Source organism: Pollachius pollachius (assembly GCF_949987615.1).
Source record: "Pollachius pollachius genome assembly, chromosome: 3".
Lineage (NCBI taxonomy): Eukaryota > Metazoa > Chordata > Actinopteri > Gadiformes > Gadidae > Pollachius > Pollachius pollachius.
In genome coordinates this window covers 50,811,412-50,838,749 of record NC_136936.1, presented here as the reverse complement: position 1 = coordinate 50,838,749, position 27,338 = coordinate 50,811,412, and the positions used below count along the sequence as shown (strand labels likewise).

The 27,338-nt window shown below is 47.9% G+C and overlaps 2 protein-coding genes across 2 annotated transcripts in view; both read right to left on the bottom strand.

The window, feature by feature from the left end:
• Window positions 1–472: 472 nt before the first annotated feature.
• slc15a1a (solute carrier family 15 member 1a) lies at window positions 473–7,340 on the bottom strand (the record flags this gene model as incomplete). Its single annotated transcript, XM_079733865.1, has 22 exons — window positions 473–703; window positions 1,237–1,344; window positions 1,669–1,806; window positions 2,294–2,405; window positions 2,507–2,611; window positions 2,738–2,784; window positions 2,940–3,080; window positions 3,274–3,390; window positions 3,577–3,658; window positions 3,849–3,937; window positions 4,393–4,425; window positions 4,508–4,552; window positions 4,673–4,762; window positions 4,869–4,955; window positions 5,050–5,132; window positions 5,240–5,323; window positions 5,475–5,565; window positions 5,705–5,804; window positions 6,075–6,194; window positions 6,410–6,551; window positions 6,794–6,881; window positions 7,281–7,340. The coding sequence occupies 22 exons, from the start codon at window positions 7,338–7,340 to the stop codon at window positions 473–475; spliced, it is 2,193 nt and encodes a 730-aa protein (XP_079589991.1).
• Window positions 7,341–7,994: 654 nt separating this feature from the next.
• Window positions 7,995–27,338, bottom strand: part of LOC307072027 (dedicator of cytokinesis protein 9-like) — a 60,424-nt gene continuing 41,080 nt past the window's right edge. The window contains 19 exon segments of the mRNA XM_079731185.1: window positions 7,995–9,244; window positions 9,568–9,706; window positions 10,712–10,812; window positions 11,528–11,718; window positions 12,708–12,918; window positions 13,028–13,174; window positions 15,344–15,457; window positions 16,112–16,234; window positions 17,092–17,198; window positions 17,456–17,513; window positions 18,700–18,915; window positions 19,474–19,587; window positions 19,964–20,146; window positions 20,616–20,753; window positions 21,107–21,222; window positions 22,530–22,669; window positions 24,746–24,793; window positions 24,902–24,968; window positions 25,251–25,365. Of these exon segments, the coding sequence (XP_079587311.1) occupies window positions 9,119–9,244; window positions 9,568–9,706; window positions 10,712–10,812; window positions 11,528–11,718; window positions 12,708–12,918; window positions 13,028–13,174; window positions 15,344–15,457; window positions 16,112–16,234; window positions 17,092–17,198; window positions 17,456–17,513; window positions 18,700–18,915; window positions 19,474–19,587; window positions 19,964–20,146; window positions 20,616–20,753; window positions 21,107–21,222; window positions 22,530–22,669; window positions 24,746–24,793; window positions 24,902–24,968; window positions 25,251–25,365 (2,454 nt within the window). The 3' untranslated portion in view covers window positions 7,995–9,118.

Below are 27,338 nucleotides of genomic sequence, written 5' to 3'. Positions count from 1 at the left end.
GATGTATTATGAAGCAAAAGCAACACAGAAACCTCACATGCGTCAGGTATTAGGTCCTACACTAAACACCTTCCCCAGTGGAGATTGGTTAAACAACAGACACATCTATGAGTGTCACACACACAAACGTATATAATAGTTTGTAATAATAATAATCTCGTACCATAGTAAGTGTATATAGGAGGAGTAACAATAAGAAAAAACATACACGTTAAAATTTTATTCTCAAGGCTTTGTTAAACATTACACATAGAATCAGAGATTTATATCCATCTCTCACACTCCCTCTTTTACACACACACACACACACACACACACACACACACACACACACACACACACACACACACACACACACACACACACACACACACACACACACACACACACAGTGGTCAACAAAACAATACTGGCAGTATTAACATCTCAACAGACAGACACAAGACTCCCTAAAGCCCACATGGACAGGTGTCTACATCCTGTTCTGTTTGAGATCACTTCCTGTGCTCTCGGTCATCTCCAGGGAGGACCTCTGGCTCCTCTGACTGTCCTTCCTCTCTGCTCGGACCTCGTGGTCGTCGTCCTTCTTCCTGAACTGGGCCTCGATCTCCGCCGGATCCATGTAGGTGTAGAAGTGAGCCATGATCGAGAAGATCAGGCACACGGCGACCAGCAGGGAGGCAAAGAGGACGTACTCCGCCCACTGGGGGGACAAAGACGCAGCATCAACGTTACTGTCGTGTGAATTTCACTTTTGGGACCATTCACGGCAGAAGATAAGATAGATACAACTTTATTTAATCCCGAAGGAAATGGGGTTTTCCAGGGGGCAGACAAAGACAAAGAGCAGCACAATACTAGAACATTGTAGAATAATATTAATGCAATAATATATTACATTTAATAATCATTATACAACAGTTAGTTCCGAACAAGTAATTTGATTGGACAAGAGGCATTCCATGAGTGCTGATATAGAGGGTAACAGCACTGGGACTTTTATCTATACATGTATCACGCCGCTTTACAGCTAGTTAATAACCGTTAATGTTATTAACTAGCTGTGTTTATGGGTTGCTGGGCAACGGTTCAGTCCCAGTCCAGTTGCGGATCTATTTGTGTTGGCGGAGCGGACAACAACACGGAGGTCGTGTTGTTGTACTGAATATCAGCACGGCTGTGAATGAACTTCGGCACTCGGCCGAAGATTGTATAGAGAGGACTCCTTCTGTATACCTGCTCGGGGATCTGTGCGAGCTCCGCCACGATGAGCACGATGAAGTTTCCGATGGCCACAGTGAAGAGCCAGCCGGCCTGCAGCACGGCCTTCATGTTGCTGGGCGCCTGGGGAGAGAAGGGTCAAAGTAGCGTCAGCAGGAGACATTAAGGGACGCCTCGTGGAAATGTGAACGGTCCGTGTGATCAATGAATACATCCCTGTAAAAAATGAAAATCGGACAAAAAAATATATAAACTACTACAGAGGCATTGCAAAAGAGAATGATTCTCTTGAAATAAAAAAGTTTATGGTATTCCTTAATTATATGTGACAGCATCTTTAAAATCCATCCTCAAGCCAATGCTCCCCTCTGTGCATATCATGGGCCACATGGAGAGTCATGAGTACATTGAGGAGCGACCGGGTTCTCTGAGAGACGCGGTCCTCACCTGTGAGTAGGAGAACTCCAGCCCGGTGACCGAGAACACCACCTCCCCCGCAGTGATCAGGAAGTACTGAGGGATCTGCAGCGCCATGTGCACCGAGTTGGGCTTGATGTCTTCAACAACACCAATGGAGGCCGCACACTGTACACAATAAGACGAGAGAAGCATTCACTCAGACGATGGAGGAGAACGTGGGAGAACAAAGTAGATCAACCATTTCAGTTGAAGTCAGATCACTCCTTCCAGGGTTACCTTCCTTACCGTCATGAAAGATGTTTCTGAATATGAGTAATACTCAATCTAAACCTGCACTATGTAACTTTTTCTGCTTTTCACTACATTTAAAATGGACCTGATCTCTAAAGATTCTCAAGAATAAAACACGCCCATCCCCGAGTGAATCCATCCCGGGTACTTTTTGTTTGTAAACTAACTGAAAGCTTCAGTTGGAGCTTTATTATCAGACGACCGCTACTGTCGTCTAAAGCCACTAGAGGGAGCTCATAGGAAAACATGCATAGTGCAGGTTTAACTCATACAAAGTCCATTTTTTTTATATTTGGTATTTAATACACTGATTTGTTTTCCCTATCTTTTATCTATGATTCCGATCTTCAGCGACACTTACGTTAGGTCCGAAGGTGAACGAGCTGGGGATAATTAACATGTAGGAGCTTCCAAAGCCAAACTCCCGTGAATATTCACAAGCCTCTCCCCCGCGCTCTATAGTGAAGACGGTCCTGGAGAGAGAGACAGGCATATAGAAAACAACTTAAGATGGAGTTCTGACTGAGTGAATGAAATAATGACAAGGCGTAAAATATATAGAAATGTTTCTTACGATCCATATGTGAGCAAAGAGTAGTTTGAGTAAAGGGATCCATCGGTTATTCCGAAGTCCAGTCCGCCTGTTGATATATTCAGTGGATATATCCCACTCACAAATCTGAAAGGTTTTTATTCGGAAGAAATATAAACAAATAAATCGTGTGTAGCGTCTTCACATCACATGGATTTACCTCTAGCATATACTCCAAACTATATATATATAACTCTATAATGCAAAACTCACCTAATGGCATTGGCGCCTTGCTCTGGTTTGGCAGTTAAATCCTCGGTCTGTAATGGACAAAACCTACATTTAACTGATACATTATTCAGATTTGATGTAGATAGACAGACAGACAGACGGACGGACGGACGGACGGACGGACAGACAGACAGACAGACAGACAGACAGACAGACAGACAGACAGACAAGGATGATCGTTTACCATTTGCCACTCTTGCGTGATGTTCAAGGGGAGGATAACTGATTGACGCTTGCCCTTGGCTAAGGTCAAGTTTCGACTGATCGAAGTGTTGCCAACAGAAATGATGACTAAATCTTCATCAAACGTAAAGTATTCACTAGCCTGCAGGACAGAAAGAAATTAAATTAAATAGTTTATCATTGCGGTCATTCACTATATTTGTATAGTGTATTGCATACGTTTTTTTCTTGGATCGAAGGCATTTTATATTCAACATAAGAAACGCGAAAAAAGTGGAATATTGATTTAAAAAACCATAAAGCCATTAAGAAGGCGTAGAGTTGGGCTGACTGACCTGCCCGGGGGCTAGCTGCACAGTGTTCTGGGACAGTGTCAGGGTCATAGGATCACTGCCCAGGTTGATGGTCTTCAGCTGACTTTGCACGCCCGAGGGGAAGACAGGTAGGGTTTTCTGGAAGGTTGGTACGTAGGTACTGGGAGTTAGCACATTGCTTTGGTCTGATTGTTGGTAAGTCTCCAAATCAGTTCTGTTATTGTGAACCAAAATAAATGGTTTTCTTACCATTAGGCTCAATTCGAACTACAGTTTGATTCGATTCCCAACACTGGTATGTGTCATTGCTTTTCAGATACTCACATCAATCTCGATCTGGACCAGGGCGGCAGCGACGAAGGCCATGGCGGCCAGGAACATTCCAACGGTCATCCTCTTCAGAGGTCTGTTGGGAGAACACTGACCTCAGACCCTTCATGGAAGCATCGTTCTTTAAACGATACAAAAGAAATATCTCTTCTGCGTTCCACCAGATCTAGCTGATTGAATGAACATCTGTGTTTCCACAACAGTTCTCGATGTCCTGTATTCACGATCTTCGGCGTACTGGTTGGTTCAACGATAAGCAGACTCACGTGAAGTTCAGGCCACATTTTCTGATCAGAGGATACACCACACTGTCCATGATGGGCACCAGGGTCAGGATGAGGATGGGGTTCACCGTCTAACAGGAAAAGAACACTGATTAAGAATAACATAAAACCATGATAAGTTGGACCTGTTGATCCTCTCTCTACATTAGGGCTAAAACAAATGATCAAAAGGTCAATCAACAGAAAATGTATTCAAATTTGAATAATCTATTATTCGTTTTGGTCAATCATCAAATACAAGTATTTGCTGCTTGATGATTCAGAAAGTCAATCATTGGGTTAATTATTCATTATAGATTGAATACTATTTATGCTCTTGGATGCTATTCAGATAAAGCAAAAACATTTAATCAACTTTCACTTTGGACTCTGATTACTCGTGATGGCATTTGCTCTTATTGATTCTACTTTCTAGGCTGGATGAATAATCGATTAATGGTAAAATAATCATTAGAGTAGTCGTCTATGCAGGTCATGGATTGCTGCAGGCTCTCTCAACATCCACCCCCGTCCCTCGTGGGTTTACCTGCATCTGGTCGGGCTGCAGGACTAGGAGACCCTGGGGAGAGAGAGAGAGGTGAGCACGGCCGGAGCAACACCTTCTGCTGCTGTTGTCATGGTTGATTCAACGTGATACGTACAAAGTCTCCATCCATAGTGGTGGCCTGGAAAGTCCATCTTGAGCCCTGTGGGTTGATGGTATGAGTGTGAGAATTAACTCGGAACTTTAGACCAACATGAATTATGCATTTGATATAAAATGCGATGTTGTCGTGAAACTGGACGATGGGTTGAATGAGAATTACCTTTTGGTCAAAAAGTGTCCAGAACATGGGAAGGGGAATGTAGAGGAAGAGAACCTTGAGCACCATTTTGATTTGGGCGATGAGGAGTTTCTATCAGAGCAGGGAGAGAGGTAGGAGATGTTGAATAGAGGCATACCTACCATATCGCTGCAAGGAGCTGTACTCAAAGTTTAAAACGTGTTTACAAAGGTTCTACCTCGTATTTATCATCCGCCCAGTCCATCCAGTGAGTCCTCTTGGGGAATTCTTTGCCTCTGTGTCTGAATCGGTTCTTAATGGCAAACTGAACAGGAGAGCAAATTAACAAATGATGTCTAAATTACAACGCCTACTATGCCCGTGTTGACGTCATGGTTAGGATCTGTATCTATACTCACTCCAATGCATTTGCAGACATCCAAAAGGATATTCCCCTGGGGCTCGGCTTTGTGGTACATACCACTCCCGGCGATGAACACAACTGTAAGGACAATGCGTCGTTCACAGCTTGATATATGCCATACTGACTATTCACTACACTATCCTGTTTGGTGTATCGTTTAAAGCTGGAGACAGTCTGAGACATACCCAGTGCCACCACCATGAGGGCCGCCGGAACGCCGAAGGCCAGAGAGTAACACTTCTGCTGGGTGTGGATCCCACACTCCTGGGCTGCAGACAGAGAATGAACGGACTCATGGGGACAAAACGACTGCTAGGGGCTAGGTCTGATCATTCCTGATCATTATTGAATTAATGTCATAGTTAAATCTCCAACGATGCTTGTAGATGAATCTTACGATGGGTTCCCCTTATGGCGTACCTCTTAGGATGGGTGTGATAATGGTGGACAGCAGGCTCCCTGCGTTGATGCACAGGTAGAACACGGAGAAGAAGGTACTGCGCTGCCTCTCCTAGGGAGGGGGGGAGGAGGCCGCCGGCGTGACTCACTGCGCTCCGTGTGTGTGGTGCGTTGCCCCGTGTGAGCCCACACCACGTGACCACAGCGGACGGTGGGGTCCCACGCCCGGCACTTCCTGAGTCATCACTCACCTGGTGGTCCTGAAACTGGTCCCCGCCGAAGGCCGCCACGCACGGCTTGATGCCGCCCGTCCCCAGAGCGATGAGGACCAGACCCACCATGGACAGTGCGCTGCGCGGAGGAAAGACAGCGCGTGGGCATTCAAGGAGGTAGGATCTAAAAGCTATAATATATACCGTCATAATTAAAGAGAAAAATTAAAAGTAAGATCTATGAGCTATTTTAAATATATAAATCTAATATATATACCCGTATTACTGAAAGGTGATGTAGGTAGAATTTGAGAGCTAGTATATATACCAGTATTATAAAAGGGTCTGTAGGTGAGACCTGAGCGCTGATGATTAGTGTTCTTTTTAGATTTCAAAGTGTTCCACCCACACGTGGAAGGTCATGTTGTCGGGCGTGCCGTCCCTGTCGTTGTCGGTGATGTCATGGATTGCGCTGATGGCCATCACGATCTGGCCGAGAGCGTAGACGATGGACAGGTAGATGATCGTCCTACAGGTGGAGAGGTCAAAGGTCACCGGACACTTCTATTTAAAGTTTGCGTGTGGCCTGTGCTTTAGAAACCAATTAAGTTAAAGCTGCGTGGAGGTGATGGAGTGAATGGCTGCAGTACAAAAGTTACATAGTGCAGTTTTAACCTTCAACGTTTTCCTCTCGGGACCTTAGAGGAGAACAAAAAACAAAATGGCGCGGGGTTTGACGCTCACTTAAACTTCCCGAGCCAGGAGTCGGCCACGATGGCCCCTAGGATGGGGGTCAGGTAGCACAGGGCCACGAAGGCATGGTAGATGGAGGTGGCCAGGTCATCGTCCCAGCGCAGGAAGTACTTGAAGTAAAGCACCAGCACGGCTGCCAAGGGACGCACACGGACAGACTGTTACACAACAGCGGCTACACACTGCGCTGAGCTGTGATTGGATGAGGACGCTCTAATGTATTGAACGCTCTTTAAATTTGTTTACATTTTTTTAAGGTAATCTCATTGAGACCAGAACATTAAATAACTAATGTTAAGAATTTAACATGAAGGGCCTGGGAGAGACGCCCAACACTGCGAAAGAACACGATCAAAAATACAAATTGAGTCTCACCACGCATGCCATAGTAGGAGAACCTCTCGCAGAACTCGTTGACCACGATGAAGAAGATGCTCAGGGGATAGCCGCAAATCACTATGTTCTGAGAGGAAGAGGAGGCAGCTGACTCAGTCAACCAATCATATATATACTAGAATACGCTTCACATACCATCATATTTAATATTTAGTATAGAATGCGCTTCAAATACCATCATATATATAGCATAGAATATGCTTCAAATTGCATAATATATATAGTATAGAATATGCTTCAAATACCATAATCCTTATAGTATAGATTATGCTTCAAATACCATAATCTATATAGTATAGAATATGCTTCAAATACCATAATCTATATAGTATAGAATACGGTACAGAACTACCAGTTCTCATAGTTTTTGCAGAATCCTAACTGGTAGTGAATGCATATTCAGAGCAAGTATACATATCTATACCCTTCTCACATGAACTCATTATAAATGGTTTCATATATTTACCGTCCCCTTCCTCTTCTTGACCTCCTCGTGATCTGCATTCAAAAAGGGACATTCAGACATGTTGCCTTGATTTATGAACACATACATCTGAAACGATGAGAACTATCTCCTAAACTCACCAGCCATGACGGAGGAGTGTGGAACCTGCTAGAATCCTCTCAGGTCTGCAGCGTTGGGCCTGGGAAACGGTCCGTCGGGGCTCGGTGGACAGGAGATCCAGTGGCGCAGTGAGATGGTTGGGTGTACACCAGGGCTGTATGTAAGGTCAGGTGTTACCGTAGTCCTGATACGTCTCCCAGTTGGACTGTGTCCTGTTTTATCACACCGCTGTAGAAGGTCCACCGCTTGACTCCCAGCGATTTATATACCCTCCCACAAAACCCACCTGTTGTTAAAATTACAACTTCATTGTATGAGCTGATAACACACCCCTGATACAGGGGTCCACGTGGCTGTATTAAGCAACCACAACATTGAAGACATATTCAATGGGGTCGATGATAGAACACACTTTGTTGATTATTAAGAGGGTTTTCTGAGGTGGAACCCATCAGCGTTCACTTGATTTATTTTTCTTGGTTGTACTTTGATTGTATGTGTTGGTTGGTTGGACTGTACTCAAACTGACTTGCAAGCTACGTTGGGTAACGGTGTACATTTATAGAATAAAGCTGAACGTAAAATAAAACAATGAAAGGACCTCCTTTGTACAAGTGCAGAAATATGAGTGATTTTATTTTAAAAGAAAAGCATTAGGGAGCAGTTTACAGCAGAACAGTGATTTTCTGTTAAATAAAAAATAAAAAACACATAAAAATGCATTGCCTACCAAATAGAAGATATATATATAGATTTTCTTATAAACATTTCACTGAACACTAAAATGGTAAAAGCTTCATATTTCTCCCCAGTAGATCTGGACTCCACCTCACTGCTTTGGCAAGAAGGTTGCATCCTCTTTTCAGTGTATGAGTCAAGATATTTTGCCAAAGACAAATATTGCACACACTCCTTTTTTTATATATATATACAAGAATGAACAGGTTTGAATACACTGAGTGTATGCAATTGCTTAAATATAAAAAAACTTTCCCGCTCTAAGACATTGAAGTGATTAAGGTTGAATGTTAATATGTTCACAGGAGGCTCTTTTACATGTGTGTAACGTAATGTGTGGGGAAATGAGTGTACGCAGCATACACTGTCCATCAGGAAACCAACAGAGATACTTAGAAAAAAGTGAAATACTGTACATACAAAATACATACGCCTTATCAAAACATACACAGGTAAAACGAGGGGATGCATATACTGTTGTCTGTTCTGCTTCAGATTCCCAGAGGAACGTCTTTGGAGGAGGCGATGGAATACATAGTTCAGGACCAATCAGCAGAGACCTGTTCACCTGGCCGTTAGGGAACGAGTCCGCAGTCCACCTGTCCTGGTCCCCTTATCATCTCCAAACGATGACCTTTCATCTCTCCTAGGGTCAGAGGTCACTTCCTCCATCACAGCCCAGAATGTCATCGCACCAATCCCACAACAGCGACCAAACTCCTTAGTGTGTGTATCTGTGCGTGTGCATGTGTATGTGTGTGTCTATGTGCATGTGTATGTATGTGCGTGTGTATGTTTATGTGTGCGTGTGTGTGTGTGTGTGTGTGTGTGTGTGTGTGTGTGTGTGTGTGAATTTCCATCCTCGTGGAACCGCGGTCCGACCAGACAGTCTGAAGGAGAACCGATGACGGGATCACGAAGAGCAGAGGAGCGGAGGCAGCGGGCGTGCCCCCGGCCTGACGGGGTCCGCAGGCCGGGTGGGGGGGTCCCTCGGACGGGGGTCATACCACGGAGGAGGTGCTGGGGACCCCCTGGATGGTGGCGCCGGTCGGGGTGCCGCTGATGGCGTTGAAGATGTGGAGCGAGTCCGGGAGGACGCTTTTCATCCCGTCTTCCACCGGACTGATCTGGGAGCGGGGGGGGACAGAGGAGAACGGGTCAGGAGACACGCAGCCCCGGTCCTGACTAACGGTGTATTGATGGGTACAGGAGTGACAGGGAGTACTGGTTACGTTACCATCCGATCTGCTCGCGACAGCACAAAGGAAGAACAAAAGAAAGATGCTAAACATACGAGAGGTGGACACCGGTTACAAACGCCGCTCAGGCGAACTCAACACAACTGTTCGGACCGGCACTGGTCGCTTGGGCCCGGGGTCTGACAGGCACCGGTTGGGCCCGGGTCCGACACGGTCGGGAGTGGGCTCGCCCTGTGTCCCGGTGGCCTCACCTGCTCGTGCATGATGGCGGACAGCTCGCGGGCCAGGTCGCGGTAGTTGGCCTTCATCTCGTCGTGGTACTCCTGCTGGTCCTCCTTGATCAGCCGCTCGTTGATGCTCAGGCCGTGGCCGCACGCCTCCACGAACTGCCTGCTCGCAGCACACAGGGAAACACGCTTATCAATACTACCACTGATAGTTATAGTAATAACGCACACAGGGAAACACGCTTATCAATACTACCACTGATAGTTATAGTAATAACGCACACAGGGATACATGCATATCAATACTACCACTGGTGGTTATAGTAGTAACGCACACAGGGAAACACGCTTATCAGTACTACCACTGATAGTTATAGTAGTAACGCACACAGGGAAACACGCCTATCAATACTACCACTGATAGTTATAGTAATAACACACACAGGGAAACACGCTTATCAATACTACCACTGATAGTTATAGTAATAACGCACACAGGAAACACGTTTATCAATACTACCACTAATAGTTATAGTAATAACGCACACAGGGAAACACGCTTATCAATACTACCACTAATAGTTACAGTAATAACGCACACAGGGAAACACGCTTGTTAATACTACCACTAATAGTTATAGTAATAACTGTCATCGACACGCCTCCACAGAACTGCCTGCTCGCACGCACCAAGGGAAACACGCTTTAATATTAATACTAATTAATACCAATTACTACTAATAATTATAGTCATAACTGTAATCGACACACCTCCATAAACTGCCTGCTGGCACAAACCAAGGGAAACACGCTTTTATATTAATACTACTACTTCTAATAGTTATAGTAATAACTGTAACCGACACGCCTCCACAGAACTGCCTCCTCGCACAGACCACAGGGAAACACCCTTTAATATTAATGTTACTAATAATGAGTGTAATCAATTTTTAATATGCAATTAATATATATTAATATTCAATTAGTTATAAGAATAACGTTATTCTTAATAACAAAAAACGTCAATTAGAATTTATGTTATTGTTGATAATGAATGTTAATAAGAATAACTTGTTGAATGCACTTGTAAAGTGCATTAAAAATCAATCTGAACCTGCGGTTATTGTGTAATTGATTTTGCATGGTAGTAGTATTGTTATGGTCTCACCTGAACACCTCTTTGAGCTGCTTGACCTTGTTGTCTGCATACTTCTTGGTGCTGGCGTCGTCAAGGAAGGCGCGGGCATAGGCCAGTGGTCCGGCGTTCACCTGGGGGGGGGGGCGACCACACCTCGTCAAACACAACTCTGGTGGCTCCTGACGATAGCACCACACATGATACAACCTTCTCTACTGCTAGTTCAAAATGCACCTCCAAACATTCCTTTGCCCCCCCCTTTATTAAGTTATTATTATTATTAGTATTATTTAATACGCCATTGTTTGAATTCTCCTTGTACCTAGAGGAATATCTTTAGATTCATATCTTACGCTGAACGCTGGTGACTCTGTAACCACGGTAACCGAACTCTGGTGACTGTGTAACCACGGTAACTGAACATGGGTGACTATGTAACCACGGAAACTGGATGCTGGTGACTCTGTAACCACGGTACCTGAACACTGACTCAGTAACCACGGTAAATGTACGATAGTGACTCTGTAACCATGGTCACGGAACACTGGTGACTGTAACCACGGTAACTGAACACTGGTGACTCTTTAACCACGGTAACTGAACACTGATGACTCTGTAGCCATGGTCACGGAACACTTGTGATTCTGTAACTACGGTACCTGAACACTGGTGAATCTGTAACCACGGTAACTGAACGCTGGTGACTCTGTAACCATGGTCACGGAACACTGGTGACTCTGTAACTACGGTACCTGAACACTGGTGAATCTGTAACCATGTGACCCTGTAAGCAAGGTACCTGGACGCTGATGAATCTGTAACCATGTGACCCTGTAAGCACGGTACCTGGACGCTGATGCTGCCCTGGAGCTTGAGCTGCAGGCGGATCATGTCCACGTCGCTGGAGGAGCAGAGCTGCCGGATCTCGCCCACCTTCTTGCTCATCTCGTCAATGGCCACCTCGATGGGGTTCAGGTCTGTGTGGTGCTGGTACATCACCGCGATGCGCTTCTTCACGTAGGGGAAGCAGTGTGTCGCTGGGGGGGGGGTGGAAACGCATCAACACCAGGACCGCAGAGTCGTTCTCCAGCTTTGGCAAAAGACTCAAGACTCACTTGTTCAGAGTTCACCTGGACTCTGCATAGCCTCCCCCCTTACCCCCCTATACCCCTCCTACACACTTATTGTATGTTGTACGTGCTGGCACTTCAAAATAGTACTTAGCATTGTGTAGCATCTTGTCCTAGCTATCTGTGTTGTATACGGGGAGTGGGTTAACCTAGCGAATGTCAGTTCTTAACACTTTCTATGAACATCCTTACTGTACTGACAGCGATATATTGTTTCTTTCTTCTGACAAATTTCGCTTTTAAAAGCGTCTGCTAAATGCCCTAAATGTAAATGTAAATATAAACACCCTGCGTTTCGTCCATAAGCTGTGGTCTGGTCACGATGAGTTGTGCAGAAGTGATGTATCGTTCCTATTTGTCCCTAGGAAGATATCTTAAAGACGTGTTATCTTGTACTACGGATAACAAGGTACTTTTGGGCCATAAAACAATAAAACCATCAAGGGCTGTGTGATTAGATACGAGGGCAGATCCTTGAAAAAGGGCTGACATCTTCACAATCTAATCTTGTGTTTCCACTCTGGCCCGAGCGCTTTCTGCTGACCAATAAAAAGCTTTGCTGGAGGAATGTTTATCTACATCTCTGTGGGGGGATGATATTGAAATGCTGAGGCTCAATTCAGCCGGAAATCATGTCTTTGCGGGTAACGTTTTTTTTTAACAAGTCAACCTAAGTTTTAAAGAGGGCTGTATCAAGCAAAGGTTTTTAAGTCAAGAAACGGAACTCATAGTGAGGTCTTGAATATTGGGCAATATTGGAACATATTTCACTAGCTCCAATTAGAAAGCTACAACCTACATTTTCCCCATATGTTAACTCTTTAAAAAGCACTATATGGCTACGGCTACTGTATCAGCATGTAGCCTACGCCCCCAGCGTCCCCCAGTAGACCTACTGGTCAGGATGGTCCTCCGCTTGCACTGCTCATCAACGCCGCCCTGCTTCTTCCCCGACACTGTGAAGGGCATCTCGAACACGAAGCGGCGGATGTTGTGGCTCCTCTCGAAGTCCGTCCGGCGGTCCAGCAGCTCCTTTTCCTCCAGGAAGGGGTTCACGTGGGTCACCTGGATGTAGGCGTACTTGGCGTCCAGGTCTTTGGGGTTAATCTGGGATTAGAGAAGGAAAGACGGATACATATGAGCCAAAAGTGATCTTGGAGGGTTTATTCATGGTGGAATATTTGAAGTGATGATATGTGAGATAAGATGCCCTCACCCTCCCAGAGTCCTGAATCATTTTCACATTTTCCTGTCCAAACTTCTCAGCGTACAGCTTCAGCAGCCTCATGGAGACTTCTGACAGAGGAGTGAACTTGGGCTCTTTGTAAATGTACTCCTTGCCGTCTTCGTCCTCAAAGAATCCCTACAAACAGGTTACAAAAAACAACAGTCTGAAAGGGAAAATGTGTTTCAAATGATAGAGAACCGATCCAATCACAAAGAAAAGAAAAAAAAAAAAGAAAAACAAAGAAATTTGGAATGTGATTCCTTTTGAAGATCAAACTGAAAATGTCAATGAGACAGAGTGAATTAAAAAATACATACAAATTTAAGACACAATGACAAATGACTCGAGAAAGAGACAATTGGAATTGAACATCCTGTCTGTGAAAATCAATTTTCACAGACAGGATATTCACTTGCTAAACAAATGACACAAAAAGATCTCCTAGTGAATCGTCAATGATGAATTCAACATAACTCCCTCTCGGGTAACTTGATGTTAATCTGGCAGGCTTATCAATGCTAACATGTCTGGGCCTGAACACTAAGCCTGAAGCACGCTACAAGAGATCACTGTATTTATGATCCAAGCTAACAGAACAGAAGGACTGAATCACTTGTCCTGTTTCATTCACAAGTTTAACGACGGAAATTATGGGAGCAAGATACGCTGTGAATGCTATTTTAGCAAGTGGACGCTCATTTAGATTAAATCAACTCTGTGTGAATCATTAACTCCCTCTAAACAGATGCATGAAGAAAGATGGATCCCTCCCAAAAGTCCAGTCATCATTTCCAGCCCTGATTAGGAGACAGCGGTGGAGTTAAGGTAGACATATCTCTACAGCAGAGGGGAAATATCATCGACTTAATCAGGGAGGAGCACACAGCAATTCAGGCCATTTCAACTGAAAGTCTGGCTTCCACATGGATTTACCTCAGAGTATGAGTCAGTAAACTGGTACTGCTATGGAGTTGTAGACGACGACGACGACGACGACAACGACAACAACAACAGAACAAGACAAATCATATCAAAGTTATTCCATTTGCTTCTACGCTACCATAACCCATTCAACGGGGAAACGGAGAATCCACACTTCAACACCTCCATCTCAGGTACTTGCACACCGCCCCAACGCCAATGATAGAACGTTAGCTGAAGTTGGCTAATGGTCTTAGACAACAACCAGCGACGGCAGTGGGGGCAGTGTGCAGACACCTTCAGAAGAGCACCGCAGAACACGGCCCTGGAGAGAATTAGGGAATTAGCTTCTACCAAAACACACGGTTAGGTAACGTAACCACACCCAGCTACCACGCTGTCTGGACCATCAGCGTTACTTCTTCTTCTTATTAAGGTGTTACGGCTCACTCAGGCAGGGGCGTAGCCAGGACATTATAACTGTGTTTGGGGGGGGGGAGCACTTGATTGTTTTATTTTAGGTTGAACAGGCAAAAAGGTTGAACGGGGGGTGGGGGTCAGAGGTTGGCCCCCATGTGGCAACGCCCCTGCACTCAGGTTAACGAAGACATTAAAACGTTGACCGTTGAAAAGGACGACCAGCGAGGAGCATGCACAGTAGACACAGCAGAGGAGAGTAGCCGAGCGCTACGGCTAACGGTTTGGAAGCAACACACGACGGGAGAGCGACGAACAGCAGAGGACAGCAGCACCACCACAGCACACAGAGACGTTGAGCCGCTCTCTCCCACAAGAGGCTACTGCACAACTTACCGCCGCCTTCAACCGGGACCAGACAAAATAGAAGAGGGGGATTAGTGCTGAAGCACAACCAGGTGTGGTCGTGCTAAAAAATACAAAACCCTTAGCTCCTCCCACGCTGGGCTGGTTATTAATAATGCAGCTCCCTCCACTTCAGAACAACTCTGGTTAAACTCAACGCACCGTGGTCAAATCAAACATGGACGGAACGCTGTCGATTCATAATGTTTAAAGGGGACATTATTATACCACCAGGTGTGAGTGCGATTTGCCCTTACAAGCCGTTTGGAAAGTGTGCAGCTTCTGACATCACAGGTGGGCGTGTCCACCTAGATGTGTGCCGGGTAGATCAGCCTACCAGCCTACCCAGCGGAGTGTAGCAAACGATGCTCATCTATCCGTCATACATCCAGGTGGACACGCCCACCTTTTTCAAAACAGCAGATTTTCCAAACGGCTTGTAACGGCTAATCACACTCACACCTGGTGGTGTTATATGTCCCCTTTAAATTGTGTCTTGGAAGACTATCTCAGGGCGGAGGGCAGCCAACGGGGTCGTCTCCCTCTCTGTGTGACGCTCACCTGGCCGAAGAAGGCCACTCTGAAGTAGGTTCCCAGCAGTCGCTTCCCCGTGTGCATGACCTCCGTGACCTTGCTGTACGCGCGATGCAGCGTGTCGTACAGATGGGCCAGTTTCTGCAACACACACACACACAAGCAAGGACACACGTGCGCACACACACGCACAAGCACACATACACACAAACATACAAGAAAGCACACAAGAAAGTGCGCACACACACGCACACACAAGCACACAAACGTGCACACACAAGCAAGCACAAACACACAGACACACACACAAACATACAAGAAAGCACACACATGCACACACACGCACACACACAGGCATATGAGCAAAGATACACACAACAAACGTGCACACACAAGCAAGCACAAGCACACATACACACAAACATACAAGAAAGCACACAAGAAAGCGCGCACAGACACACACACACGCACACACAAGCACACAAACGTGCACACACAGGCATATGAGTAAAGATACACACAACAAACGTGCACACACAAGCAAGCACAAACACACAGACACACACACACACAAACATACAAGAAAGCACACACATGCACACACACGCACACACACAGGCATATGAGCAAAGATACACACACACACACACACACACGCACACACACACACACACACACACACACACACACAGATCCTCAATTAGCTTCTCTGTGCACCAGTTGCAGGGGCAGTGAGGATCCGTTCATGTGTCTCGGCGGAGTGCTGCTGAGCGGCTTCCTGTGGAGGCTGATTACCTCAAAGTCCCGGCGCTTCTCATAGATGGGGATGATCAGCTTGTAGATGTCAGAGATGAGCTCGTAGCGCTCCGCTTTCCACAGTCCATCTGCACACTCCTCCAGAAGCTCCATCAGGACATCCTGCCGGGCCACGCAGGGACGCCATTACCATCCATTATGCAGAACCTCAACCTCAACAACACACTGACATTATGGAGAACCTCACCGCTAGAACAACACACTGACATTATGGAGAACCTCACCGCTAGTACAACACACTGACATTATGGAGAACCTCACCGCTAGAACAACAACATTATGGAGAACCTCACCGCTAGAACAACATACTGACATTATGGAGAACCTCATCGCTAGAACAACAACATTATGGGGGACCTCACCGCTAGAACCACAACATTATGCAGAACCTCACCGCTAGAACCACCACATTATGGAGAACCTCACCGCTAGAACAACAACATTATGCAGAACCTCACCGCTAGAACCACATACTGACATTGAAAGGCGAGCATGGAGAGCAGTTGAAAGTATACGTTTATGATTGACTCAGATTTGAATTGGTGCAGTTAGTAGAATTACTAACTTAAAACGTAGAAATGTTCTAAACCATGCAATACATTTATTATTTACAGTTGAATACCCGGCAGCAGCACTAGAGTTTTGTAGCTACATTATGTGGACATTCTTTGGCACAATACTGGACTGAATATTTTAGATCTTAGCTGGGGATTCAGGGGGCAGATGGAGACGCCATACGGCAGTTGGCAGCTCTCCCCACGCGGCTCCACCCCGGCTTCCAGACAAACAGCCAACTATGGCTTCGTTAATAATTGAGTGACATAGTTGCAGCGGATCAGCGGGCCTGAAGACATGAAGGCGTGTCCTTCACGGGCCGCCTCTGCGCAACCCGAACATAATCACGGGGTATCGTCTTCATATCCACAGCCTCCCCCCCTCGTCACATCCGTCCCTCGAACCTCGTTGAAGTGCACGTCCTGCATGCCCACGTCCTCCATCATGGACGCCTCCTCGTCGATGTTGGGTGTGACCACGCGGAACGCCGTGCAGCCTTGTTTGAACATCCCTAGGGGGGAGGGGAGGGAGAGACGTGGTCGTCATTCAACGCCAAAGACCCGCCCTCATCTCAGCTCCATGAACACACAGCCATCCTCACCGGCCCACAGCCCAGAGTCTATAATACCACGGGCTCTATCCAGACTACCGTGTTACGGTTATCATCTCCACGTGGCTGTGTATCGGAGGGAGGATGAGGCTGAGCACATCGCTCCATCAGTGGGCGGTGCTAGGGTGGTACATATATTAGTGGAGGGGTTTAAGCACCTTTTCTCCTGAGGTATTCTGCTACCAGCGCCGCGACGTGGACGTAGCACATGGCCGCCTGCGGACCAGAACACAAACATGAGTCGGGTGGAACACAGCAGCGTGCAGCACAGCGCGCCGCCAGAGGACCGAGGGATCCTAGTCAACACATGCTTGATATAATGCTGCTGTTTATCCAAGGGGCCTACCAGTGAATACACACACAGGACATTACAGACAGTGGGTCAGGCGTCTTGCTCAAGGGTGCCTACAGGTTGGGCTGTGAACCCCGAACCTTTGACTGCAATCACACCTACCCCTAACACCTTAAACCTCACCCTTTTACAATCAATAACCCTATTACTAACCTATTACTAACCTATTACTAACCTACTACTAACCTATTACTAACCTACTACTAACCTATTACTACACCTACTACTAGCCACAGCTGCTGCCACTACCACTGCTATTACTACATCTACTTTTACTAATACAACTATCACTACTACTACTACCACTACTACTATCACTACTACTACTATCACTACTACTACCACTACTACTACTACCACTACTACTACCACTACTACTACCACTACTACTACTACCACTACTACTACCACTACCACTACTACTACTACTATCACTACTACTACTACCACTACTACTACCACTACTACTACTACTAATACCACAGCTACTACTCCCCCCCCCCCAGTGGCCCACTCCTCCTCCTCCTCCCCCCCCCCCCCCCCCCTAGTGGCCCCCTCCTCCTCCTCCTCCTCCCCCTCCCCCCCCCAGTGGCCCCCTCCTCCTCCTCCTCCTCCCCCTCCCCCCCCCCAGTGGCCCACTCCTCCTCCTCCTCCTCCCCCCCAGTGGCCCACTCCTCCTCCTCCTCCCCCCCCCCTCCCCCCCCACGTGGCCCACTCCTCATCCTCCTCCTCCTCCCCCCCCCGTGGCCCACTCCTCCTCCTCCTCCTCCTCCCCCCCCCCCTAGTGGCCCCCTCCTCCTCCTCCACCTCCTCCCCCCCCCCCTCCCCCCCCCTAGTGGCCCACTCCTCCTCCTCCTCCTCCCCCCCAGTGGCCCACTCCTCCTCCTCCCCCCCCCCCTCCCCCCCCCCCCGTGGCCCACTCCTCCTCCTCCTCCTCCTCCTCCCCCCCCCGTGGCCCACTCCTCCTCCTCCTCCTCCTCCTCCCCCCCCCCCCCTCCTCCCCCCCCAGTGGCCCCCTCCTCCTCCCCCCTCCTCCCCCCCCCCCCCCACCTCGGACAGGTCCCCGTTCTTGACGTGGATGCGGGCCATGCTGTCCAGCCAGGTCTTGCGCAGCTCGGGCGTGGAGGCATAGGACTTGGCCAGGCTGTACTGCAGGTCCACCAGCATCTCGGGGTCCCTCTCGTGCTCCTTCATCTGGGCCGTGGCCATCAGCACCGTGCGGATCCGCTTGGTCAGGTCCTTCACGTCCGACGGGAACGCCGTGTTCTGCAGACGACTTCTTATGAGGATCCAGACTCACAGGTCAAGTGGGAATTTCAGAATTCCCATTTTTCAATTTTGGCATTTTTTTATTTTTTATTTATTTTTGAAACTGAACTGGATTTATTTTTGTTAAAGCATTCAGCGTCTTCATCATGGGCTTCAAGGTAACATGCGCTCACATGCATGCACTTACACACACACACACACACAGGCAGGCACGCACTTACACACACACGCGCACGCAGGCAGACACAGACTTACGCACTTAAACACGCAGGCTCGCACGCTCACTTACACACACATGCAGGCCACATGCACGCACACACTCAGGCAGGCACGCACTTATACACACCCACACACGCACATGTTCACCCACATGTTCAAGGGCGAGGGATATATTTTGTTTTATAACACACATTCCCTAAATTAAATAAATAATATAAATGTGAATTTGCATTTTATGTGCTTTGGAAGTTTGTTTCACTGCAGCTACCCCCTTTCCTAGTGCAGCACAACATGATAACATAACAACATGTTAATAACATGCTGCGTGGGGCAGACCTTGATGGTGCGGTCGCTGTTGGCACAGTTGTTGATGATGGACAGGGACTGCTGGAAGCGGGTTCCTCCGATGCCGATGACGTCAGCAATCAGCTGACTGACAGCGATCACCACCTGGGGGCGGGACCAAAGGGGACCGGGTCATGCTTCTGGATCTTTTTTTTATACAGTCAATATGTATCACGTTTTTATTATTGTTGAGCCTGGTACGGTCAGAGGTAGCTAAAGTGCTACCGTACCCGTAGCGGCTAGCGTACCTGGCGGTAGCTAACCTACTGGCGTACCTGGAGGTAGCTAATGTGCTAACGGAGCCGTAGCGGCTACCATACCCGTAGAGGCTAGCGTACCTGGAGGTAGCTCACCTACTAGCTAGCGTACCTGGAGGTAGCTAATCTACTAGCGTACCTGGAGGTAGCTAACCTACTAGCGTACCTGGAGGTCGCTAACCTACTAGCTAGCGTACCTTGAGGTAGCTAACCTACTAGCGTACCTGGAGGTGCGTGCGGACGAAGGACTTGCGGCCCGTGTAGTCAAAGTTGCTCTTCATCAGGAAGTAGAGCAGGTGCGCGGCGTCGCTGCGGATGGAGCTCAGCTTGGAGTTGCAGCACTTCAGGATCTCGTAGCAGAACGACGCGCACATGTCGGCCCGGCCCTCGAAGAACGTACAGGGGAACTGGAGGGAGACACGCAAGCAGACAGACAGGTGAGGTGGAGAGACAGGAGGACAGACAGGTAGATGGGCAGGTGGAGAGAGGTAGACAGACAGGCGGACAGACAGGTAGACAGACAGGTGGAGAGAGGTAGACAGACAGGCGGACAGACAGGTAGACAGACAGGTAGACAAACAGGACGACAGACAGGTAGACAGACAGGTAGACAGACAGGATGACAGACAGGTAGACAGACAGGTAGACAGACAGGTAGACAGACAGGTAGACATACAGGTAGACAGACAGGCATACAGACAGGACGACAGACAGGTAGACAGACAGGTAGACAGACAGGAGGACAGACAAGTGGATAGGCAGGTGAAGAGACAAGATTGTAAGAAGTTGGTGGCGCAGATAAAGTGCAAAGGCCGAATAGAAGGATGAGCTCCCTTGAGATAAGGACACACATTACTATACTGGGGAGCATCTTACCTTGTAGATGAAGGTTCGCAGGGAGGTGAACACCTGCTTCAAGGCCGTCTCTGATTGGTTGATCTGCAGGAAGCAGAGGTGGACCTCGAACACCTTCTTCATCAGGGGGTTGTGGCCGTGGTCACTGCACAGCTGGGTCTGGGGGGAGGGACACAGGATGGGAATAACAAAGACACTAGGGGAAACACACGATAACACCATACACTTACAATAAATATAATTAGTTATAACGAACTGCTGAGTTTATAAAAGTTTGCCAAATATTTTTACACTGTATGCTAAATATAGAATTCATTAATAATAGAATAGTGTCTCTGCCTGCATTTGTGTGCCTGGACGTGTGTGTGTGCCTGCGTCTGTGTGCCTGCGTGCGAGTGTGTGTGTGCGTGCGTGCGTTTGAGTGAGCGTCAGTGCGTGTTTCTACCTGCCTGTGTGTGCCTGCCTGTGTATGTGTGTGTGCGCGTTTGAGTGAGTGTGCGTTCATGCGTTACCTTGAAGCCCATGATGAAGATACTAAGTGTGTCCAGGACGGTCAGACACACCTCCGTGGCGATGTTGGCCTCCAGCAGAGACTGGCTCATCACGTCAGCCTCCGAGTGGCTGTAGGCTGCAGGGAAACACGAACACACACCGCAATCACAACCGAGACTCCTGATAACACAGACAGTGTGTACTAACATATACAGTGCCAAGAGAAGAGGCGAATTAGTGTTAAATGCAATGGAGAAAAAGGGTGTGAATTCAATGGACTGAAGAGATTACATTTCAATCCAAATGAAAATGAAAACATGTTGAATAAAAAGTGATTCTACCGCATATCAGAGGATGACAGTTGTCTGGTTATCTAGTGAAGCACATTTATCGTCACGTTAAAGTTGTTAGCTGTGGTGGGCAGTTGGCTAACAAAATAATGGAAGTAGCATCACATCTAGCAGCAAATATGGATGATTACTCCAAGGCACATGGTTTACTCAAACATAAGTGTGGAATTAAGTCTTTGATACGTTCTGAATTAAGTTCAAACGAGGGGTTAAGCCGGCTTAGTGAGTGAGGCAGAGGAACTGGAGGTATTCCCGATGTATTTTCCATGAGAAAAGCGTCTGAACTCTTAGTTCTAACACAAAGTCAGATCAACAACCGTCTGTACACCGCCTGCTGGAGCCGACGTTCTTACCATGGTCTACAGATAATCCCAGAACACTTGAAATCTTTCTTACACTGAAAGCACAGAGAGATTAACTTCATTAAGCAGCACTGGTTCACAGGCGCGCCCCCGTGGTGCTAGCGGCCCTACGATCGGCCCCGACCAAAGGAGACGGCTTCCTCGGGTTCAGGATCGCTCTGTTTTTGGTGCACGGCTCTGAGGTCACGCTGGGGGCTGAGGTGAGGACATGGAGACCCGGAGGGGGGGTCAGGGAGAATGAGGTCAACGTGTTTAAGAGAGAGAGAGAGAGAGAGAGAGCGAGAGAGAGAGAGAGAGAGAGAGAAAGAGAGAGAGAGAGAATGAGAGAGTGAGAGAGAGAAAGAGAGAGCGAGAGAGAGAATGAGAGAGTGAGAGAGAGAAAGAGAGAGCGAGAGAGAGAGAGAGAGAGAGAGAGAGAGCTAGAGAGAGAGCGAGAGAGAGAGAGGGAGCGAGAGAGAGAAAGAGAGAGAGAGAGAGAATGAGAGAGCGAGAGAGAGAGAGAGAGAGAGAGAGAGAGAGAGAGAGAGAGAGAGAGAGAGAGAGAGAGAGAGAGAGAGAGAGAGAGATGGGCAAGAGGCATCCGTGTGATGGCAGGGTGGGTGATGGTGATGAGGATGACGAGGATGATGAGGATGAGGATGACGAGGATGAAGATGATATGAATGTGTGTGGATGGAGGGTGACTTCCTGCGGTTAGACGTGTGTTACAGGAGGGATGGAGGGCGACTTACTGTGGTTAAAAGTGTGAGAGTTATCCAGGCTGCTGAGCTGCTGTAAGCGGGCATGCATCATCCCCGCCCTGCTGCGGGACACAGGCAGAGTCTGAGCCTTCCGCTCGTGAGCAACGGGTCCCGCCCCCCCATCCTGGTTCCTGACGTGGAAACAGGAAACAGGAAACAGGAAAGGGTCAGAGGAGTGGGAGGGGGAACAGCCGGGCTTGGCTTCGTCATACGGGGAGGGGGGGGGAGGGGCTGACAGGTCTGATTCAGTCAGTCTGAGGCAAAATATGTTGAAAAGAAATAGATCTAGTGTGGAAGCAGTTTGAATAAAAAAAAATCTTTATCCTTAAAGACAACATTAATAGAAAACTCTATACAATTACATATCAGATTGATATAGGTACAATTATATTTAACAATATTTACAATTCATAAAGTATATTTGAGCATTATACTGAAATAGGTCAAAAGTAGTCCTAGCTATGGTAGAGTTAGCCTCTAGGATTCTGTGTATACGTCAACACCCATACTAAAAGGTTCAGCCCAAAATTACACAGGACTTGTTTGCGCATTTCTGGACAAACATGACAGCTAGTCTCCGAGCATCGTGGGAACGAACAAGATGACACGTTGAGCAGCATGCGGTTTGAACCAGATAAGAGCCACGGCGATATCAGCAGAGACAGGCGGCCCAGGCCTCTGAAACAGGGCAAGCCATGCAATACTCCAACACACACACACACCTCACAGCAACACACTCCAACACACACCTCACAGCAACACACTCCAACACACGCACACATCACAGCAACACACTCCAACACACACCTCACAGCAACACACTCCAACACCAGCTCACAGCAACACACTCCAACACACACCTCACAGCAACACACTCCAACACACACACAAACATCACAGCAACACACTTCAACACACACCTCACAGCAACACACTCCAACACACACCTCACAGCAACACACTCCAACACACACCTCACAACAACACACTCCAACACACACCTCACAGCAACACACTCCAACACACACACACACACACATCACAGCAACACACTCCAACACACACCTCACAGCAACACACTCCAACACACACCTCACAGCAACACACACCTCACAGCAACACACACACACCTCACAGCAACACACTCCAACACACACCACACCTCACAGCAACACACTCCAACACACACCTCACAGCAACACACTCCAACACACACCTCACAGCAACACACACACACCTCACAGCAACACACACACACCTCACAGCAACACACTCCAACACACACCTCACAGCAACACACTCCAACACACGCACACATCACAGCAACACACTACAACACACACACACACACCTCACAGCAACACACTCCAACACACAGGCACACATCACAGCAACACACTACAACACACACACACACCTCACAGCAACACACTCCAACACACACCACACCTCACAGCAACACACTCCAACACACACCTCACAGCAACACACTCCAACACACGCAAACATCACAGCATCACCGCACGGCCACACTCCAACACACACCACACCTCACAGCAACACACTCCAACACACACACACCTCACAACAACACACTCCAACACAAACACGTCACACTTCACAGCATCACCGCACGGCAACACAGTCCAACACACACGCGTCACACCGCATCACCGCACGGCAACAGAAGAAGGCATGCGTTAGTGGAGAGAGAGGAGAGTCTGGGCGTTCCAGACGCTAGTCTTACCCCAGCAGGAGGGGGGCGGTGGCCCGCCCTTAGCTCTACATGTTACAACTTGCCAGCAGTTAGGATGAATAGAGATGGAGAGAGGTGGGAGGGTTAGAGAGAGTGGACACCCACCAAAGCCCTCAGCGGGGGGGGGGGGCAGAGACGGCATAGTGCACTGGGGGTGGATTTACAACAGAGACGCTACAGCTAACGGCTAGCATGGTTTACATACACACATGATGACACAGGGAGCATATCTTCAAACGGTTACACAGTGAGCACACACACATTAGACTTTACTTTCAATACTGGAAGAATAAGAGACAAGCACGATGTAACATCGGATGTATAATCAGAAGGATATATCCATAAATTCATGCTTGATACTTTTCAGATTCTATTATCTTTATAATGTAAATGTCTATGTTTTGCCATAACATTACCATACATCAGTAATCAATAAAGGCGGGGACGTTACCTGGCGATGTATCGCTTCCCCATGTATCTGAACTGATGGAGGCAAACTCTAAGGAAACAAAGAAGAAAACCCACATTGCTTCGATACATCTCAACAGACGTCGCGACCTGGCATGTTACCACACTCATTCACAGTAAGAACCGAAGTCTCCCTTACTCGACGAGAGTGAAAAAGTCCATCAACTCGACCGACGAGGCCTTGCTCCAGTAGGTGAACAGAGCATCTGAAACGGGAGGAACGGATCGATGAGTTGATTTCGGATTCACCGTGCTTTCAGTTGGTGGAACTTGTTCACCCGGCGGCCATCTTGGATCCAAACGCTAGCATGGTGAGGGGAACTGAATGCGGAGCTCCGCATTCAGTTCCCCTCACCATGCTAGCGTTTGGATCCAAGATGGCCGCCAGGTGAACAAGTTCCCCAAACTCCATCCGTTTGGAACCAAGATGGCCGCCGGGCCAGAAGACCCCTTTGTAGACTGAATCAGAGAGAGAGGGTTCCTCCTACCTTCGGACATGCTCTTGAGGACATGGAGGAAGCACATGAGGAGGCTCTTGATCTCCGCCTGCTCCAGCTTGTCACTGCGGAGCAGGCAGCTGCCCAGGGTGGAGGCGGGCTGGTTCTGGGCGGACGGAGACATCAGACATCAGTCAGGGAGGGTGGAGGAACAACGACAACAGTGTTCACATCGGCAGACGGCGCTACGGCAGGAGACTCTGCCAGAGATACCAGTGGAAGAATGATTTCACTAAAGCTGATTGAATTGGGAGATCAGATCAACGTATTGAAGTTTGAATTTGTAAGAGAGGTTTTTAAGAATTAGTAAATTATGCATTATCATTGAATCATTTGCCACCTAAGGGGAGCGAAAATGTAAACCTACAATCTGATTAAAACATTCATGGATGATCCAGCTCACCACAGTGGAGTGTTTTGGTCATAGAACTGAATAAACCAATCATAATGTGTTCCACTTCAGGACCAAAAGCACCGCCGGATGAGACGGAGCGCAGTCCACGAGCGTCCACCGGAGACGCCGAGAGAGGAGATCACATCACAACGCATCGGATCCTGACATCAGCAGCTCTATCCATCTACCTGTTGCACGTCAGCGCAGAACACAACGTTTATAACGCCGTGCCCGGGATCTGAACACGGGCTCTACCACAGGGTCAGGCCTACAGAGGGGCGCTATGCAGGGAGAAGAGGCTTGAAATGACAGGGCTAGAAGTGGTCTAAAAATGGTCCAAAGCAATCAGAGGAGAGCCAGCAAGCAGCAGCAGCTCTACCGTTTGTTTGCCAGCGGTCTAGACGAGGCAACCAACTGGAGATGACTTCATGGAAACCATGAGCAGAGAGAGGGCTAGCCTTCATGCGGCTGCAGCCTATGCTGGCTTCTGATGGGCTGCAGTGTGATGCTGCTATGGCGAAAAGCAAACATTCCGATTTAGAATGATGCCGTCATGGATGTTTAATTTATTTCTGGATGAATTTTATTGCTTCCCCTCCTTATTTGCAAAGGAAAATCTGCAAAAATCGACAATCTGAGTGTTACAAAGAACCTTGAAAAGTCCGCCCAAGACCAAAACCAAAGTAATAACCACACAATTAAGGGTGCTTAAGGATACTTAAGGGTACTTAACCCAACTCTCTGGTCCTGCCCCCTCCCTACTCTTTCCAAACCAGCCATATACCACCTCTAATAAAGTAAATATATCCTTATCCCTGCGGTCGCTCTCAGATCCGTCGTCCAGGTTTAGAACGCAACGTTACACAGGAGGAAGGGTTCTGAGAGTGCAGATAAATCCCTGTCAGTGTGCGTCATAACGAGAACATGTGGGAGGCCAGACAGCCGCAGCACGGCCGATAAGACGGCAGTTTGATTATACGACAGCAGCTCCAGTCCGTGGCACCAGATAAAACACACGACCCTGCCTGGAGATCATCTGGCAAAGAAAGGGCTCGAAACCGAAAGGCAAACACAGAATTCCACACACACACACAGGAACAAACACACACACACACACAGATGCTGGGATATTCCCAGCTGGGATTCAGTCATTCTCCCTCCTCGCTTTGGGGGAGAATTCTCCGAGAGTCGTTCCCTTCGCTGAGGAAGAATGAGTGAGGCTGAAAACGCTAAAAAAGAGACGGAAGCGTCCTTTTTCAGGGCGGGGTCGGGGGGATGGTTATACTTGAAGAGGAATGACGGGCGGGGGGGCCGGGGCCCGCCAGCAGCCGGGGGGCCGACAGCATCGAGAAGTCCATGGTGACGCGTTTGGCGCGCTTGGCGAGCGCGAGCTCCTCTGCGTCCGCGAGGAAGCGCAGGACATTGACAGAGTGGCGCCGCGCAAACTCCCTCGTGGGGGGGGGGGGGGGGGGGGGGGGGGGTGAATGGTTAGGGTTACAGTCAGAGTAACGTTCCTTTAGGTGCCCTCAGCCAATCGCCTAATGGCAGCATGTATAATCACGTGTTTTTGTACTCGATGCCAACACAAGAAACACAATTTCGTGGGGGAGGCGTTCAGCACGAGTTCATCAGTCACAGCCCGACGTTTGAACGAAGGATGCTTCGGTCCCGGTGCTGGGAGTCAC